Source organism: Atta cephalotes, assembly GCF_000143395.1.
Source record: "Atta cephalotes unplaced genomic scaffold scaffold00005, whole genome shotgun sequence".
Taxonomy (NCBI): Eukaryota; Metazoa; Arthropoda; class Insecta; order Hymenoptera; family Formicidae; genus Atta; species Atta cephalotes.
The window spans coordinates 3,823,032-3,841,411 of NW_012130069.1; the positions used below are offsets into that span (position 1 = coordinate 3,823,032).

At 30.6% G+C, this 18,380-nt stretch overlaps 1 protein-coding gene across 1 annotated transcript in view; it reads left to right on the forward strand.

The window, feature by feature from the left end:
- LOC105626592 (probable glutamate receptor) overlaps positions 1-4,459 on the forward strand; it is a 9,482-nt gene extending 5,023 nt beyond the window's left edge. Inside the window, 5 exon segments of the mRNA XM_012207886.1 lie at positions 75-98; positions 101-282; positions 3,766-3,855; positions 3,928-4,091; positions 4,171-4,459. Coding sequence (XP_012063276.1) covers positions 75-98; positions 101-282; positions 3,766-3,855; positions 3,928-4,091; positions 4,171-4,459 — 749 coding nt within the window.
- Positions 4,460-18,380: the final 13,921 nt, after the last annotated feature.

The window sequence follows — 18,380 nt, forward strand, 5'->3', positions numbered from 1 at the left end:
TATATAGTATATATATATATATATATATATATATATATATATATATATATATATATATATATACGCAATCGTAGAATTTCCCATAAAGTCATCGATGAGGCTGGCTTTTTTTCGATTTACGTCTCGTCGGTAATAATTCTATCCATCTATTTCGCCTCATTGATCAGTTATTTGGCACTTAATACGGCTACACTGCCTTTTTCAACTTTGGAGGGATACGTTGAGGACGGCACTTACAAATTACTTGTTCTACAAAACAGCGCTGAATATGACATTCCTCGTGTAAGTCCATTCTTACTTACAGCTTAAAAATTACTTTACTTAATAATAATATACCTAATTATAATTTTTTGTTAAAGCGCTCGCGAATAAAAACAATTTCGCGATTGTAGCAAAAAAAAATTTTAAACATAACATAAATGAGTCTAATAATTCATTAATTTTTTGAAAATTTGATAATTTTACATATTAAAGAGCTTAAGGGGGTTTTTTAAAAAAATATAAAGAATCGATTATAATCTTGAGAAAAAACATCTGCTTTTTCGATTTTTAACATGAAATCACACGATGCTCGATTTCTTGAATGATAGCATGCATACAACCATGCCTGCTCTAATGTATGCTAGAATTCGTTCATACATATATAATTTTGAGCGCTGCATATATATAATTTTTATATTTATTATGGATTACTTCATAGCTTATTTGCATGCACCAATCAAAAGAAATAATTGCTAATTTCACAGTTATTTATCAAACGTCAGACTATATGCATCAAACAAGCATAGCAGCATGCATGTTATATGCATGCGTTGTTGTATACATACTTATCATTCAAGAAATCGAGCATCATGTGATTTCAATTTTAGTTTAGTAATGGCTTCGAACATTAAGTAAGGCGAACGTTAACACGCAATTGACTCACTTATTTTCAATTATGTAAAATAATTTACTTGCTAAAATGAGTAAAAAAGGGACAAAAACAATGCTTGTTCATACGGATCATCAGAAGAAACGAAAATTTCGAGATAACAACATCGTTGAAATGAGCACGGAATTTGTCGGCAAAAAATTTCGAAGACATCGACTTTTACTACTGTTTTAAAAGAATTCGGCTATTGCATTGAAAATTTTTTCACCGTTTTTTTGACAATTTCATCGCATATTATTTGTAAAAATTGCAAAAGTAATATAAAGTTTTCTTAAACCACTAATCATGGTTTGGGTTTTAAAATTTCCATGCAATGCAATATTGCAATGAAATGTTAATCTCCCCTTCATTTTCTTATATTAAAAGTGTATACGAAATTAACGTAAATTACGTCGAATTGTATTCGTTATGTGGCTTTTGAATGTTGACAGAGAAAGTCTGAATTTATTTTGCAGTTTAATGGATATTGGTTAAAAAATAGCTTATAAAATGTATTATGACTGCCTTGAAAATATATATGTGAAGTTTACAATTGTATTTTTAAAAAAGCAGAAGAAAAGCAAATGAATGAAGAAGCCGGAAATATTGCAATCAGCTTGACTTCGGGTGACGCAACATAGAAAAAAGATAATTTTCTTTTTTATTTGGTGTCTCTACTCTTATAGAAAAATATTCGAAGAAAGTCGATATTGTAAAAAGTAGCTTTTGTCGAGCATATAATTGATGGAATAAGAAGAACGAGAACATTAATTGATATGAAATTCACAAAAAGAAAACTGCTCTATAAACGGCAGTGCGAGTGAAATGAAGGTTGATTATCAGAGATGTTTTTAAGATCTGAGGAAAAATATAGAATTCGTTCGATATATCACGTATATTGGAGATAAAGGGTATAATAAAACCTTTAAGGATATTTTAGATATTAATCTATATGAATAAAGAAGTTACTATGAATAAAAAGAATGCATCGATTATGTCGAAAAAAGAAGAATGAGTACAAGACTTCGAAATGCGAAAAAGAACAACAAAGGCCATATTCTGATATGCATTGCCAAATAAATATCTATAAATATCTAAAATATCTAAAATAAAAATCTATATATATAGTTTACATTACATATACTAGTAGATTTTCAGTACTGATTTTCAGTATCTATCGGAACACGGCTAAAGATATTGACGGCAAAGATGCCATCTATTGGTGAACTCACAAAATATTGTGGTTCAGCTATTCAAAGACATTCTGACTCTCTTATGCATGATCTACAATGGGCAGGAGCAGTTAAGGAATAGGTGTAGAAATTAACTAATTATAGCTTAACTAATCATAATTCATCAATGGAATATGAGGAGGATAATCAACTATAATTGATCGATTTCTACGCCTATTTCACTACTCCGACTGCTCATTGTAGATCACCCATTAAAGAAATGAGAAAAGAAATACCACAAAAATTATACGAAAAATAAGCCGTAAAGCCGCACGAATATTGTATGAATAGTATTCAAGTGAAAACAATTGATGCAACAATTGATGGCGTAAAGCCGAAGTCATTTAAAAGTTTTACTCATGACTAATTATCTCTTAATAGTAAAGTGCTAAAGATATTAAAACTTGTTTATGAGGATTTATCAGATTCTTTAGTAGAAAGATGTTTACAAAAACGCAAAATAATATTTATAATTTATAATTTTATTATTAATTTGGACTTTTGCTCCAAAACACGTTCATTCAAGATCAAAAATTATAGAAATCGCCACTTTCTTGGCAATAATAATATTTAATGAAGGCTTTTTGTTATTCTTAAAAATAATGAGTGTTATGAGAGCAACTATTGATCAGAAAGTGGAAAAATGCTATATATTTTTATTCAAATTACAATTTTTTAAATTTTGCAATATATCAAGGACTCCTTAATATTGAAAATGTATGAAATATACATCCTTGCGAAACATTATTTGTATCAGTCGTTCAGAGCTCAAACGAGTTCGCTAAACAAGCAAAAATCCGATTGCCGAGAGGAAATAACTGTTTAGCAAGCTATGTTCGAGTAAGAGGAGAGTCCCCTCTATGGTCTCCTCCTGTATGCTGATTAATAATAATTAAAATTTTCCCTGCTTGTAAACTGCTTGTAAAAACTTTAAAAGTGTTTTTCTCGAAATTATATTTTTTAAATTTCCATGATATCTCAAGATCGACTTGATCAAGTGAGCTCAACTCGTGTATACATCTTCAGCATATGCGTCTCTAATCACAATTACGTTAAAATATTGTTTTTTTTTGACAATACTTTAAAGATGCAAAAAGTTTGCGAAATTTAATTTTCAAAATGACATTTTTTTAAATTTTCAATATTTTTCTTTCATTCTGATCTACAGTCAAAAGCATATTAATTAAGAATCTTTTCCAATTTTTTGTTTCGATCGAGCATAATCGGCCTAATGGAAGCCAAGCGTAAAGATTTTTTTTCATCGATTATTTCAAAGCGATTCATTGGTGATAATTTTCATTTTGTTTATTTACACAAATCAACAATGATGTTATCTTTTTTCCTACATATTGTTTAAATATTAATAAATGTATAGAACGAACCAGATATTTAATCTTCATAAAAGATTAAAAAAAAGAAAAATGCAAAAATAACATCTGTTATAGTAGGATACTTTCCTAATTTTATTTCTTAATATATTAGAGAATATATTATTCTTAATTTTTTTATGTCCTCATAATGGATTATGGACAAAAGTTATAAAAGGCATTCTAATTAAGTATTATAAATGAAAGAAAAACGCAATATATTTTTATTCAAATTATAATTTTTTAAATTTTGCAGTATACCAAGGATCCCTTATTATTAAAAATGTACGAATCGCGGGAAGATAAGGAATATTTACCATTTAATTTGATTGAAGGATTCAAGAAAGTTAGCAATACTTCATTAATGACATTAACAGTGTTAAATTTTTAAGTTGATTCATGTCAAATTTTAACATAGATTTGCGAGCGGATGGACTTGGCGTTTTATACGACGGAAGTATTCAAAAACTATATGAGCATTTATATACAATGTGAGCTGGTATATATTAATACCGGACGAATCGATAATAATGCGATAACTTTAAAGAAAGGAAGTCCTTACACTGGCTTTATAAATTATCAGTAAGTCTTAAGTATACATATTTATTTATAGCTTTATCTTTTAAAAAATAAATATTTTAAATATTTTTTTAATTTTCAGCTTGAGGCGATTTCAACTTAATGGCGTTATAAATAAGTTACAAAATAAGAATCCTTCAAAAATTCCAATAAAGGGTAGTATTGGTAATTTTACGGTCGATATAACCGATGTAACACCGATTTTAACAATTGTAGTAGGCAGTACAGTCCTTTCATTATTTGTCTTGCTAATCGAGAAAGTGTATTATTCATTTAAAACTCCAAACTCTAAGAATAATGAATCCATTACAAAATTCACTTACAATCTTAACGTGAGAAATAAATTGCGGAAGGAATACGAGAAGAACTAAGACTTAAAGAATTTTATAACAAATCGATTAACTATTAGTCATAGTACATATAAAAAATAATTATAAATGCTGTAGAAATTTATTCTGTAAAACAATACTTGCAATAATATCTATATTTATCAATTTATTTAACAAAATATTAAGTTATATTTATATTTTGGAAAGAACAAATTTTCTATACAGGTAATTTTAATTTACTATTATTTTACTTTTTCGCAAAATGCACGGATTGCGTGCTTATATCTCGCTTACACAAATATAATTAATAACATAATAATTATAATTGAATTAATAATATTTTTATATTAGATTATAATTAAATAATAAGAATTTTATAATGATAGATATACTCAAAAGATTATAAAGACATATTACATGATTAAAAAATGGATTTTCCGTTTCTTGATGTACCGAAAAATCGCCAAAATTATTCGGATTGCATATTTATTATTATTATTAGCTGGAGGTTGTTGGAAATATTCTAAAAATAAGAATTATTACTCCGTTTGATATGCACTAAATTCGCTTTTCACGATGACCAAAAAATATACATTTGATTTTAAAATATCAATTATACTTGCCTTCTGTACCTATCTGCAATCTCTTGGCTATACGTAATTTCCTGTAACAAGGATCTTTGCCATTAAAACCTTGCATAATAGAAGGAATAAGGAATTAAGAATAAAGAATAAATGAAAGAATGAATTAACCTATCAGAAATTGGATACATTAGAATACACGATTTCTGATAGATTGAAATTTTATTATTCCTTATTATTCCTTATTTTTGTTATTATACCCAGTTCCTTACTTTCCTCTCATCCAATATGTTTTTCTGATAATTCTGAAGATTTTTTAGACGCATATTCCAACTCTCATCTTTCTTTTTGAAATGTATTTTTTAAAGAATTTTAGCCATTTTTTGATACTGGGCAATTAAATTTTCTTATCTATTATTTAATATCTAATATTTATTAATATTTTTATGACTGCTGCCAACCGAAGATTGACAAAAATCAAAGGGAATATGCGTTTTACCGAGACAAATCGATGTCGATCGGTAATATCCATAACTAGGGTAACTGTTCCTATTAATGTCTTTTAACCAACTTGTTTATTGCTGAATTAATTATTAAATACTGTAACTTTAATTTTATCTGCTTGCAATCAATATCGGGCTTTCAACTATTTCTTTTTCTATAATATAATTTCTTTAATCTAAAAATGTTAATACTTTATAATGTTTTTGACAAAAATAAAAAACATACGTTTTTGTCTCTATTAGTGAATCTTCCAAGCGATAAGGGCGATGCCCTTATTAATGTGTTCCCAATTTGTATCTATCCATATTTGACTCATTTTAATATATAGTTACTAAAAGAGGTAATAAATTTAAGCTAATTATTTAAGTTAATATTACATAAATCAATTATATTTATTTATAATATTTCAATATAATATTTCAATTATATTTATTTCAATGTACACTCATAACAGAATGTTCTCAGCTTCAATACAGGGCACATTAATAGGGATAAGCTTAAAATCTTGCGATACATGTTACTGGATTCACATAAATTTTTCATATCTTTTGAAAAATATTTAAAATACTTTAATATTCAAAAAATAAAATATTATCTTCGGTATCGTATGCATTAATAATTTAACTTAACAAGAAAAAATATTTTTTCTTATTTATTCGTACTAGTTTCCTTTATGATATATATGACTTATCAATATACAAAAGCACACTAATAGGGACAGACACAGTAATTGGGACATTTACCCTACAATGTATTTTCTTATCAATTTTTGGCTATAGACTTTTTATTGACCAAGCTTGGTAATTTATAGCACATAATTATCATTAATTATTGTTAATAAATGTATTGTTAATAAATAAAAATAATTGCGTCAACATAGATTTTTGATTAGTTAGAAATGAGTACTCGTTGTATGCATGTTATTTGATTGAATGTTAACTGAATCCAGGAATTAAATCCATTAACCAATGAGATGTATTGTCAATAAGGAACTTTAGTGACTCTCAGTTAGCACATATCATAAGCTGTGTTCAAAGAAAGCTTTTCAGCAGAGGCACAAATCGACACAAAAGCCATTTTGTTTCTTATTGATTATCGAACAAAGACAGAATGATTCTTGTGTCAATTTGTGTCTCTTGCTGAAAAGCTCTCAAAAAAAATAGCTCAATGAATAATGGTTCTTTATTATGAATATGGTTTCTACATTTAATCCTGTGAAGAATAAGATCAAGAATCAATCATATTAAGCAGCATTCTATGGTAGCAGAAGATCACTAGCGATTCCATGTGTTGAGTGAAACATATACGAATGAAAGTAAGTAGTGTCGATTGTTTCCATAATATTTATTTCAGCGAATATATTAGTAGTGTCAGAATGGAAAATATGAGTGAAAGAAATGTGCAATCGCATGGAATAATAATATTGATTCTTAAGGAGGATCAATTCGAAGTTGACAAACAGAAATTAATCACCAAAAGTCTAAAAACTTTTTTAGAACATTATCAGATAGAACGTTATCCACTATACTTCTTAGATTTCATTACTGATTTCTTGATTGCAGTAAAAAAATAATTCTTGTTCATAATTAAGAATATTTAATTACAACTTGTTTCTTTACCTTGTAAGTAACAATTTTTTTAAATAAATGAATTTTTAAATGTATCATAATAAAATAACTGTTGATCATGTGAATTATATAATCAAGCAAAATTCATATTGAGTAAATTAAAATCACGCCGAATTAATTTAATCGATTCAATATCGAATTTTTTATTATTTGTCTAGGAATATTATTCATCTGTACGAAATACTCCACCTAACTTGAGCATCTGAAATATTTCCCTTGGTTTTCATGAAAAAATGTTTTAAATGAAAGATTGGAACGGTTTCAAGAGGAACATATTTTGGTCATGTGGTCTTTCTTCTAGGTGGAGGCGTGAAAAAGCTATGAAGATTATCTCCATTTTTTAAATATAATTGTATAATTTTTTTACACAATATGATTCCTTTAATTATTCTACATTAAAAAGTATTAAGAAAATTTAAGTATTAGAAATATCAAAACACTAATAGTTTACGAGATATTTTTAGATAATTTAAATTTTAATTGATGTAAAAAAAATACATAGTTTACAATGACAAGTTTACAATGACATTTCAACGATACCGGAAGATATAACAGAACGAATCAGAACCGCATATAAAAATATTAGTTTTTAATATTAGTTTTTAATCATATCAGTTTTTAATCTAATTTATCTAGCTCACTTGCACACGAACTTGAATGATACTTGATTTATGTAAATCTTCATTGATTTAATAAAAATATATATCTAAATAAAAATCTAGAAAAATATAGTAAACGTTGCGAGAACATTGCAAAGAATGAACAGATAGAATATATACATTAAAAAGAAATATGATATCGGCTTTTCGGGAAAAATGTTTTATATATAAATATACATAATTATAATATAAATTATATGTAAAATTATATAAAAAAATTAACATATTTTACATGTTATATACAATTATATGTATTGTATATAAAATATGTCTATATATAACTTTTTTTTTCGGATTTTTATTTGTTACTACATTTTTCATTGATTGTCTAATATTAAAATTATATTCTTTCATAATTTTTATGCATAAGATTCAGATATATTTCAATCACTAAGAAACAAAATAACCTTTTTATTATACATAAATTTATTGTGTGCAAAATTTGTTTATGATAATTATTGTTTTTTTATAACTATATTCTATTCTTCTAAAAATCTTTTTTAAAGTTATTAATACAATTATTTGAGTGTTACATGTAACACTCTTGTTATATAATAATATTTAATTATATTATAGTTTATAATAATATTTTATTAATTATAAATAAAATTTTTGATTATTAATATTTATGAATTACCGTTACTCACAGTTTTGTAATAATTTATATCTACATAAAAATTATTGTTTCATCTATTATATTTAATTCGTTGATTTTAATATAATAGAAATGTAATAAAAATTGAATATTCACACTGTCAACATTACCTGCAAGCGGAAGTTCATCCGCAGCTTGCAATTTCTTGCAGTAGTCGATTCTATATGCACTCAGGTAGCATAACTTCGCCGACGGGCGCAACGGATGCGAATGAGCACGCGCTTACATTTCCGCTTTCTGTTTGACCGGAAGTGACCTTTGCCTTATTAGAAAAAACTTGCACGCACGCATCAATCCCAAGAGCTATCCCATATATGTATTGCTTCGGTATATATACATGTACAATGTGAATCGTCTTTACCGTTGCATCGAAGTTAGCAACGACGTTGATTATCAATTACGGAAATGAACGTGTCTTCGTAGGTATCAATCAGTGATAAATTAATCGCAAATAGCACGCAATGGCTATAGCGTGACAGCAAAATAGCTTCTTCTTCTTACCGACCCCGTTAAATAGTAATTATGTGGCAAAGTAAACCATTTGTATCTTCTTTTAATGTTGAAATACAGAACAAAGTTCCATACCAATGCCTGTTTTTACTGTAGTTTAATTTTAATCTTAGTTTAACTCTTCATCTTTTCTAGTTATAAGAATTATCTTTTTCTAGCTATAAGAATTAAAAAAGATAAAGAATAAATTGAACTGAGATTAACAGTAACTACATTGGTAAAAACGAGTATAATACAAAGAATTTTTTTCTTCTCAAATGCTTCGAGCAATGTAAGCGTGCAACCGTAATGGCCTTGATCGAAAGAACCATATACATAGTAGCTACGGAACATGACAAAGAAAAGTACATTCTGAAATATTGGTAATTTTAATAATTTTTCGACACCACTTTACTAATATTCTAGTTACTCAACTAAACTCGCTAATTTGCTTTCTGCCCATTCAAATATTTCTAATCCATTCTTTTTATTTATCAATTAAATTTCTAATTCGTCTTTTAGAGCAGAAAAAAATGTAGAAGATAAACTTTGCCATTTGTTACATTTGCTACATTTCCACTTTGATAAAAAAAAGAAGGACTTGACGCGACTGCACTACGAGACTTGATGATGCACCTTCGGTCGAACGGCCTCGAAATACATTCCAAAGACACGATTGTCTATTATTGTTTGCGAGGATCGATGTCTGCCGGTCTGTTCCAGAAAGAAAACAAGATTCTTTGACTGGCTCCTTTCTTGTCGCAAGTGGTAACCAGTATTGACGCGTTGTCATGTGTCATCTCTAAACTTGTCCAGAACGTCATCGCCAATAATAAAAGAAGAAAAGAGAGAAAGAATATTTCTGCAATCAATTATAACAATAACAATAACTGCGAAGAAACAATAATGTTTGATGACAACGATTGTTATGGAGGTAACAATAATGATGATGATAATGATGATGATGATGATGACAACGAGTGGGGTCTCGTCCAAGAAATAAAGTCGTAAAATCGCACAATATCTTTGAGTTTCGGTATCGTTTATTGTAAATGATTTTTTTGCGTTACATAAATAGAACAAAATAATTTTTTTTATTTAGATTATAAGATTTTTACATATAAAAAGGAAGAAATAAAGTAGATTTAAATATATTACATAATATATAAATAGACATATTTATGTATCTATTAAAAATTATATTTATAGATGTGTATAGATTATTTACATTAAATATTTTCGTTATAATAAATAGAAATGTAATGAAATAAGAACATTGTATTAATATATTTTATCTAACATTTTAATATTTCTCCGAATATTATATAAGAATCAACTATCTCTTTTACTTAATTACAAATATTCGTTACACACTAAATAATTTCGAAGAATAACCAATTCAATTTCTAAGGCAGCCTAGTACTAATTATTACAACAACGTTACTGCTTTAACGAAGATGATAATTTGCCTCCGACGAAATGAGAAGCTTGGTAGCTCCTTCAAGTAAATTCACTGAGACCTCTTCAGCTACTGCGAAGCTCATTAATTTGTCTAAAAGCGTAGGAAGGTGTTAGCTACGTGCTGGATCATTTGTCCTCATGCAATACGTCGAATGAGTTTTAGAGGAAGCAACGATAATCATGAATAAAAATCATGATTCCAATAAGAACGTGGGTCGTCGTCCTCGATATACTAAGATCGTAATCGGGAATTAACTAACGGTTTGTTCTGTTATTAGATTTAAAAGAACATCTGAGATAACTTGATTAGTCTTTGTAGATAAGTTTTGTAGATAAACTGCTCCATAAGCATATTAATTTTTCTTTTCTCATTACGAGCTAAACGATTCAGTTAGTAGGTCATAAATAATTGATATAATATGTGTTATTATACGACAGGAAAACAATAATTAATTTTTATATTTATATAGAAAATAATGAAGGTATTATTCTATCATTAATTCTAAAATATTTGATAGCATACTATTACTAACATTAAATTAGTAACATTAAACTAGTATTGTTATTAATTTGCAGATTAAATATAAGTGCAGATTATTAATACATGTGTATATATCATTAATGTAATTAAAAGTTTAATACAATTAATGATTCTTTATATATCTACATTCTCTATTTTTCCTGATTTAGAAATTATATTACGAAAGAAAACAAGCTTAATTCTTCGTTCAGATCATATTACGCTAAGTAATTATTTTCTAATCAATTAATATCTATGTTTATTTTTCTTGTTTTATTACTCTTCATTTGTCACGAATAACATGATGATCATTCAACACGCCGTTTACACGCTGTCAAACGCAAAAAATTGCCGCTCTATTGTATGTTGTAAACCAAGTACTATTGCAAAACAATCTGTCATAAAAACGTTTAATTGCTGTAACACGTTTTTGCCAAAATAGGTGATCATCGAGACTCTCAACGCATATAACAGACTTATCTCTCTGAAGGACGTGTCGGGAAGATTCCTCTCTTTCTCTTGCTCATCCATTACTTAATATAATCAGAATCTAATATAATCAGAACCTAATATAATCAGAACTTTTCGCAATTAGTATTGCTCCTCTTGATCCTTCTTTATCATTCTCACATTTATTTTTATATTAACAACCGAATGAATTTGCTCGAATTTTCGTCTCTTTTTTCCTTCTTTCCCCCTTTCTCTCTTTCTCTCATAAACGTTGGCGGAGGCAACCCACGTACATCGAGTGTCACGTGGGTGTTGGCCGCGTACGTACGTGTCCGCATGCACAGTGGGGGCATGGTACCGATGCGGTACCCCACCGCTGTCGCCGCCGCGGAATGGAATGGAAAGGAAAAGAGCTATAGTGTACCTACAGCTGCCTATCTGCCTGCCATAGACACGATTATGTTTCGTGTCTGGCGAACCCATTCAGTGCTTCTCACGGCACGGGGGCACATGGTGCGGTCGCGGCCGCAGACGGTCTCTCCGCGAGTGGTGCACGCACGCGAGCTGTGCGACGAAGAAGTGCAGCGAGAAGATAAGCCCGCCAAAGAGGTCGAAGGATAAAGTGAAAAGAGGGAGTTGAGCGGATAAGTGCAAGGAATAAAAAAAAATAAAAATAAACTGAAGACATTTTAAAAATACATCGGGTACATTGGAAGTTTCAAACGATATTTTCTGAATGGGTTAAGTCTGATCAAATATATCAGAGAAATATATTAAATTATATACATGTTATATATGTATATGTATATTACATACACAATTATATACATGTTAAATTATCTAAATGTTATAAATCAGTAATAAAAAGAAATTATAATAAAGTCCATAAAAAAAGAAATTTTTAAAAAGGAGAGCAATTAAAAAATAATAACAGTAAAAAAATAAGAAAAAGATACCAAGAGAACAAGCGTCACGTAGGATATATACGTCATTCTTTTTAATGTAATTCTGATCTAAAGATACTACACGGAAAAATACTATTTTACGTTCGGAATATCAATGGAAAGCGTGTAAGAAGGAATTGCGCCTCGGAGAGACCACGACGAAGCTACACGCTGCTCGAATACGAGAGCACTCTACGCACTTTCGAAGGAGATTCGAAGGAGATCCGGCGCGGTCGCGCGAAAAGCTCGGTTCCGTGCTAATTAAGATAGCGCGCGCGATGCCGTGAAACGTTCTTGTCGATAAAATTCCGCGAGCCAAATGACTCGTTGATTTTGTGCGTTCTTCTCCCAGAGACGCGTGCTGGAAGTTGTCCTTAAATAGTGTTATCGCGTATCTAAACGCGGGCAGACGTCCGAGCATAAGCTCGATAAGAGAAGAGGAAGAACGCAGCTGCAAGAGTGATCCACATTCTCGGTGAAACGAAGCCGAAAAATCGGCGAGCTACGATCTTAAGATCAGGTGTCGTGAAGGTAATTAGAGCTAATTAGCGAAATTTTAGTCGCAACTAATTGTATTATTCAGCAGGAGGAAGCGCATTTCTGGTATCTGTAGTTTGTATTCGCGCGAATCATTTATCAAGAATGGAGCAGAAGCTAATTGTTGAAAGGGAGTAAATTTATGCATGTTATCGGCGCGATGCATCTGCGAGTTCGTTTTTGTAGCTCGTTCAAAACTCGACAGCTAATGAATGAGAGAGAAACTGGAAATAACAAAAAACAAAAATCCGATGCAGTAATTCGCGCTGGAGAAAGTAGCGATAGTAATCGAATAGCAATTGAATGTAACCATAGACGTAATAGGTATAGATTATTGTAGATTACGCGTTCCCTATCTATTGGATTCCGATTTACGTTCACAATTCTTTATCTTTATCTTTATCTTTCTCTATTGCAATGCACCATATAACAAAATACAACATCGGTAAACAAAAGAAATATAGACTTATTGCAGAAATGGTAAAAGAACACAAACAAAACTTTTAAGTTTTGCTTGTCAGTAACAGAATATCACACGAGTAAGTAGCGCAGAAAGACGCATACAAGACCATATATCTACAAAAAATTTTTAAATTACATAATCGCATACAATTAATTACACACATTCACATACTTGTAGCATTATTTGTCTACGTTTAACTTTGATAAACAGCATGGATGAAATGAGCGTTGTGAACGTAAATCAAACTGCAGCCTTAGACAACGCTATGTATTGTATTGCATCTCTTTTTAACTCGATATTTGAAAAAGAAAAAGAAAGAGATCGAGAAAGATATAATTTTAAAATTTCAGAAGAAAATCTTTTTTTTTTCAATTTTCCGTTGTTTTCCAATTTTCTCGGTTTTTTGCCCAAGAATAGAAAAATTCATTGGAAAAATTTATGTGTGTTCGTAAGATTCATATTTGCTTCTTTCTGAAAAGAAAATAATTTCAGTTTTCTTTCTGCAATTTGAAAAAAAATGGCTTTTTTCAAACTATAGACAGGTCAATTTATTTTGTTCTTTCCAAATTGATATAGTGATAACTTAATGGAACTGCATCTATATTTACACGTATTATGTCTATGAAAAATTGCTGTGAATGTAACACAGCAATCTATTCTGATAATTAGAGGGCAGTAGAAATAAACGTAGTCAGATTGAGTGAAATGTTTAGATAGAAATTGGAAAGTCATCCGACAAGATCTCCAAATCAATCATCGATCAACGGAATCACCGGTCTCACAACCGAGGTAACGATCTGCTCGTGCTCCGTTATGGGCAAAGAAAAGATGCAACAAATTAGTGGTTAAGGACGAGATTGCAGGCGAGGCAAAAAACAGCGGACTTGTAAATCAGCCGTTTTTACTCACGGAAGTCGGCTTCCGAAGCGTGGAGCGGTCGACGCGAGGTACGCGCTATAATACAGCATAGATGCGATCAGAAATTTTAATTAAACCGTTATGATGTTCTCGTCGACATGGAAAGTTATGTTATCGCGTACTGCAGTTTCGATGACAATTAATTTGTTTTCAAATCAAATTCTGTCGTGCAAAGCGAGATAAACACACAACATTTTTTACCAAGCGATAGATAAGTTGCGACGTTTCATGGTACATCATCATTTTTCGACGTGAATCGATAATGATAAATCAAAATTGGAGAAAATTGGAGAAAGAATAAATAATTTCGAGATTTTTAATTAGCGAAAGGATCATGGGCGTGATCCTTTGAAGGATCAGGATTTCAATCAAAGAGGAGTAAACAATTTTTTTTCACACAAAGCTCATTAAAATATTTACATCAAAGCTAGTGAGGATCTCTCCAGCACACAAACGCGTTACGCTAGAGAATAACGCATGAACACGCGTTAGCTCGTTAATGAGAATAACTTTAATTTTTAATTCTTTATGGTAAAAATAATTTTTGTAATTTAATTGTTCACGCAGTTTGCTTTAACTTAAAATTATAAAAATTCACATAAAAATATTATTAAACATCAAGATCATTGACCGAATACGGTCCTCTTTACTCATTTATGTTGAACATTTCTCAGTCCATTTTCACTTAATACTGATTAATTTTTTTTTTTTACTAAAATTTAGGAAAAGACAAGCGCTCTTCTCTGTCATCCTTGCATACGTTCATGGAAAGGATCATCTTATTGCAATTCGTGTTACGTATAATGGTCTTTAAACGGCAAGTTGTATTGCACGGGAAAATTATGTTGATTTGATTACATCATTCGCCTGTAAGAAACGGCTTCGGTAGCGGATCGTAAATGTCGGGGGCAAAGCGCAAAAGCGCTCTACACGACTTTCTGGAACGGATCGTTGTTGCACGGCTAACCAACGACGTAGAATGCGGCGACGGGAATGGTTCTCATCCACTTACGTGGAATTGGATCACTCGCAGTCCGTTCGAAATAGCTATGATTCTACGGAGGAAGTCGATCCGCTAAGTTTCACACGGAGAGATTGACGGAGATGCGATTATGCCCAGCACCGACGTAATCAAAGTGCGACGTCCGAGTGGAAATGGAATAGCTTTGCGTGCGCAATCATTAGACACGGCGGTTAAATATAGACATCTCGAGAAATTACTCTGTCGGTTGTGTACGAGAATCGGGAAAAAAGAACTTGCTGTCATCTCCCTCTTCTGAACGAGCGGAAATTTGCGCCGTATGTTCCCTCAAGTTGAATGAAAGTATTATATTACCGACAAAATATCTCTGATAGAAGTGTTTTCTAGATATTCATTCAGTTACTGTCTATAGTATTATTCTCATTAGTTGTAACAATACCTCGACATGAACAAGAACTTGATAGTTTTATTCAAATGAGACAGTTTCTCTGGTAAAAATAACATACAATTTTTTGTATATCTGTTATTATCTGGTATTTAGATAATTATTAGTTAAAGTACTATTGTTTTGTTCTGTTTTTGTTTAATAAATAGATTCAGATTTTACACGTCTTGTAATAACTGCAGGCAAAGAGTTATATTTTGATTGAGATCCTAGATAATTTTTCTGTTATTATAAACAAAGTTAATGTAATTGTTCCGCTTAAAATATGTATGAAATTTCTACCAGGGATAATTAAAGAAATTCTTTTTTTTTTCCAAAATTAATATCCGGAAAATATACGTACTGAGGTTATCGTTTTTTTTTTATATTGGCTATGTTCAGAAAAAGCACCTTTGCACATACAAGATTTTTGATTGTAAAATTTTTTAACATTATTTGTGCATTTAGTTCTAATAAGAAATTAAGAGCAATATATCAATCATATTAAAGAATTTTACAACAGTTGCAAAGCTGCTTTTTCTGCGCAGCCATTTATCAACATTTTTTTTAATCTACGCATTCTTCCGTTCTGAAGATGGAGAACTTCGCGCGCCTTATATAGAGAGCGCAGCAAAATTGGGTCAGCATTTCATGTTAGCGCAATTGAATCTTATTTGAATTATCGACGTCGAGATAACTTTATATTCAACTTATTCATGACAGACAACGCCATCGGCCTACTCGATCCACAAAGAGCGGGAATGAGAGCAACGCACTGCTGTGTGCGTGCAAAGCTGTAAAATGATTGTAATGATACTAATGGAAAATGCATGAATTTTCTTATTACAGATACTAACGAGATAGACTGGCCGCGACCGTGAACAGCGAGCAGGAGGCATTTCCCGTTATCGAATCTTGCGGAAGACGAGTGGAAAAAGAAGCGATTCATCTGTTCGATGAGATTTTGTAAATCTCATGTTTCCTAAAGCCTCTCACGAGACGAATTGCACGATAAATATAATAGGTAAATCTAAGTAATCGCTTTGTCTGTTCTCTTTCTCTTTTTCTTTCTATCGCACGTGAATACGTGCACTGCCGGAAGTGTAAAAAGAGTGACGCATGTGACGAACGATTTTGAATTTTGTTCGCTTAGGTCTTGAACATGGAAAACGACGTTTATTCCGTTATGTGCGGGCAAAGTTTACATGTTTATTTGCTTCCTCGTCGGAGCGAGTGGGTTTGACGCGACGTGACGAATTTGCGGATTTAGGCGTATCGGCGGCGATGATGATCATTTAGTCAGTTAAACTGAATGTGACTGTCCGGGATAAATCCCAATGTGGTTCACAAATAGGAAACAAATTGGAGATTTAAATTATGCTTTTTGTCATTAGCGATTCTTGTCTCAAACTGTATAATTTTCGGTGAGAATAGTCAACCTTTATATGAAAGAAGAAAGAAAAGCGAATTTATAAATAAATTTTTCTTTTGTTGCTTTTCATTACATTATCTTATACATATAATTCTATGTAACTTATCATATAACATATGGAAATTAAATACATATTTATATTTTTAATAATTTAACTTTTTAGATTAATAAAATCGATATTTCTCATTTTTTTGTTGTATAATCTTTTTCATAAGCAAAAAAATCCAATGACACGGATTTAAAAAAGAAGAAACTGATTTACATTTTTATGCAATTAAAATAGGAAGCACTGAAAATTTTTTGAAGAGAGAACGTAACTTTAAGTTTAAGATCTTTGAAATTCTTTTGAATTCTTTTAAAGATTTGTCTTTCCTTTCATGCGATTATTTTATTCTAAAATCGTGACAAAATAAATATGAGCTTACGTCGAATTAACCATTAAATTAACCATTAATTATTAAACAGTTGTGTCATTAATTAGCTAATTGAAAAATAAATTTTTGGATTTAAAAAAACATGAGGATTGTTTAAAATACATATAAATGGTAGTGCTGGTTATCGCTACCAATTAATACTAAATTCGAAGAAAGCTTAACGATACGACGGACTGATATTCAATTCGAATGACGAGGCATGACTATTTCTAATTACGTCCGTTACCGTGAAACGTTTCCGAAAGTTTCGCGCTTTTGTTTTCTTCGTTAACTCGCAATTTATCATAATAGAATCTAATTATACTTAGCGGGACTCGCTACGTGTACTCGCCGACGAGCTGCAAGTATTTCATTACCATACATAAGTATCATGTCCTGTAACAAGTACATGAATCATAATTTTTATCATCTCAAATTCCGTTATAGACATTAACTTTATTGCATTATTAACAATTGAAGCAAAGAATATTATATCCGCAACTTGTGCGGATATTCTTATAACTTCCCTTGCAGGTCTGAAGCTTGCATAGCTTCAGATCATGTATAAAGACAAAACGTCTAGCTATTACGTAATGGGACTTATATCACGTCGGCGATAGCATTCGCATAGTAATCATCGATAATGGTGATGATCGATCTGTCTTGCAGGAAGCATGGAGCGCGATGCCGATCGTGCCCGCTGGCCATTTATGGATTCTCGAGAAAGATATATATATATATATATATATATATAGAGAGAGAGAGAGAGAGAGAGAGAGAGAGAGAGAGAGAGACGCGACGTACGACTACTTACTACGTACTTACTTATAACTTAAACGTTAAACCTTTAAATTAAATTTACTAACGTAACGCCGTACTTAGTTTAGTAGTAGTAGTAAGTTA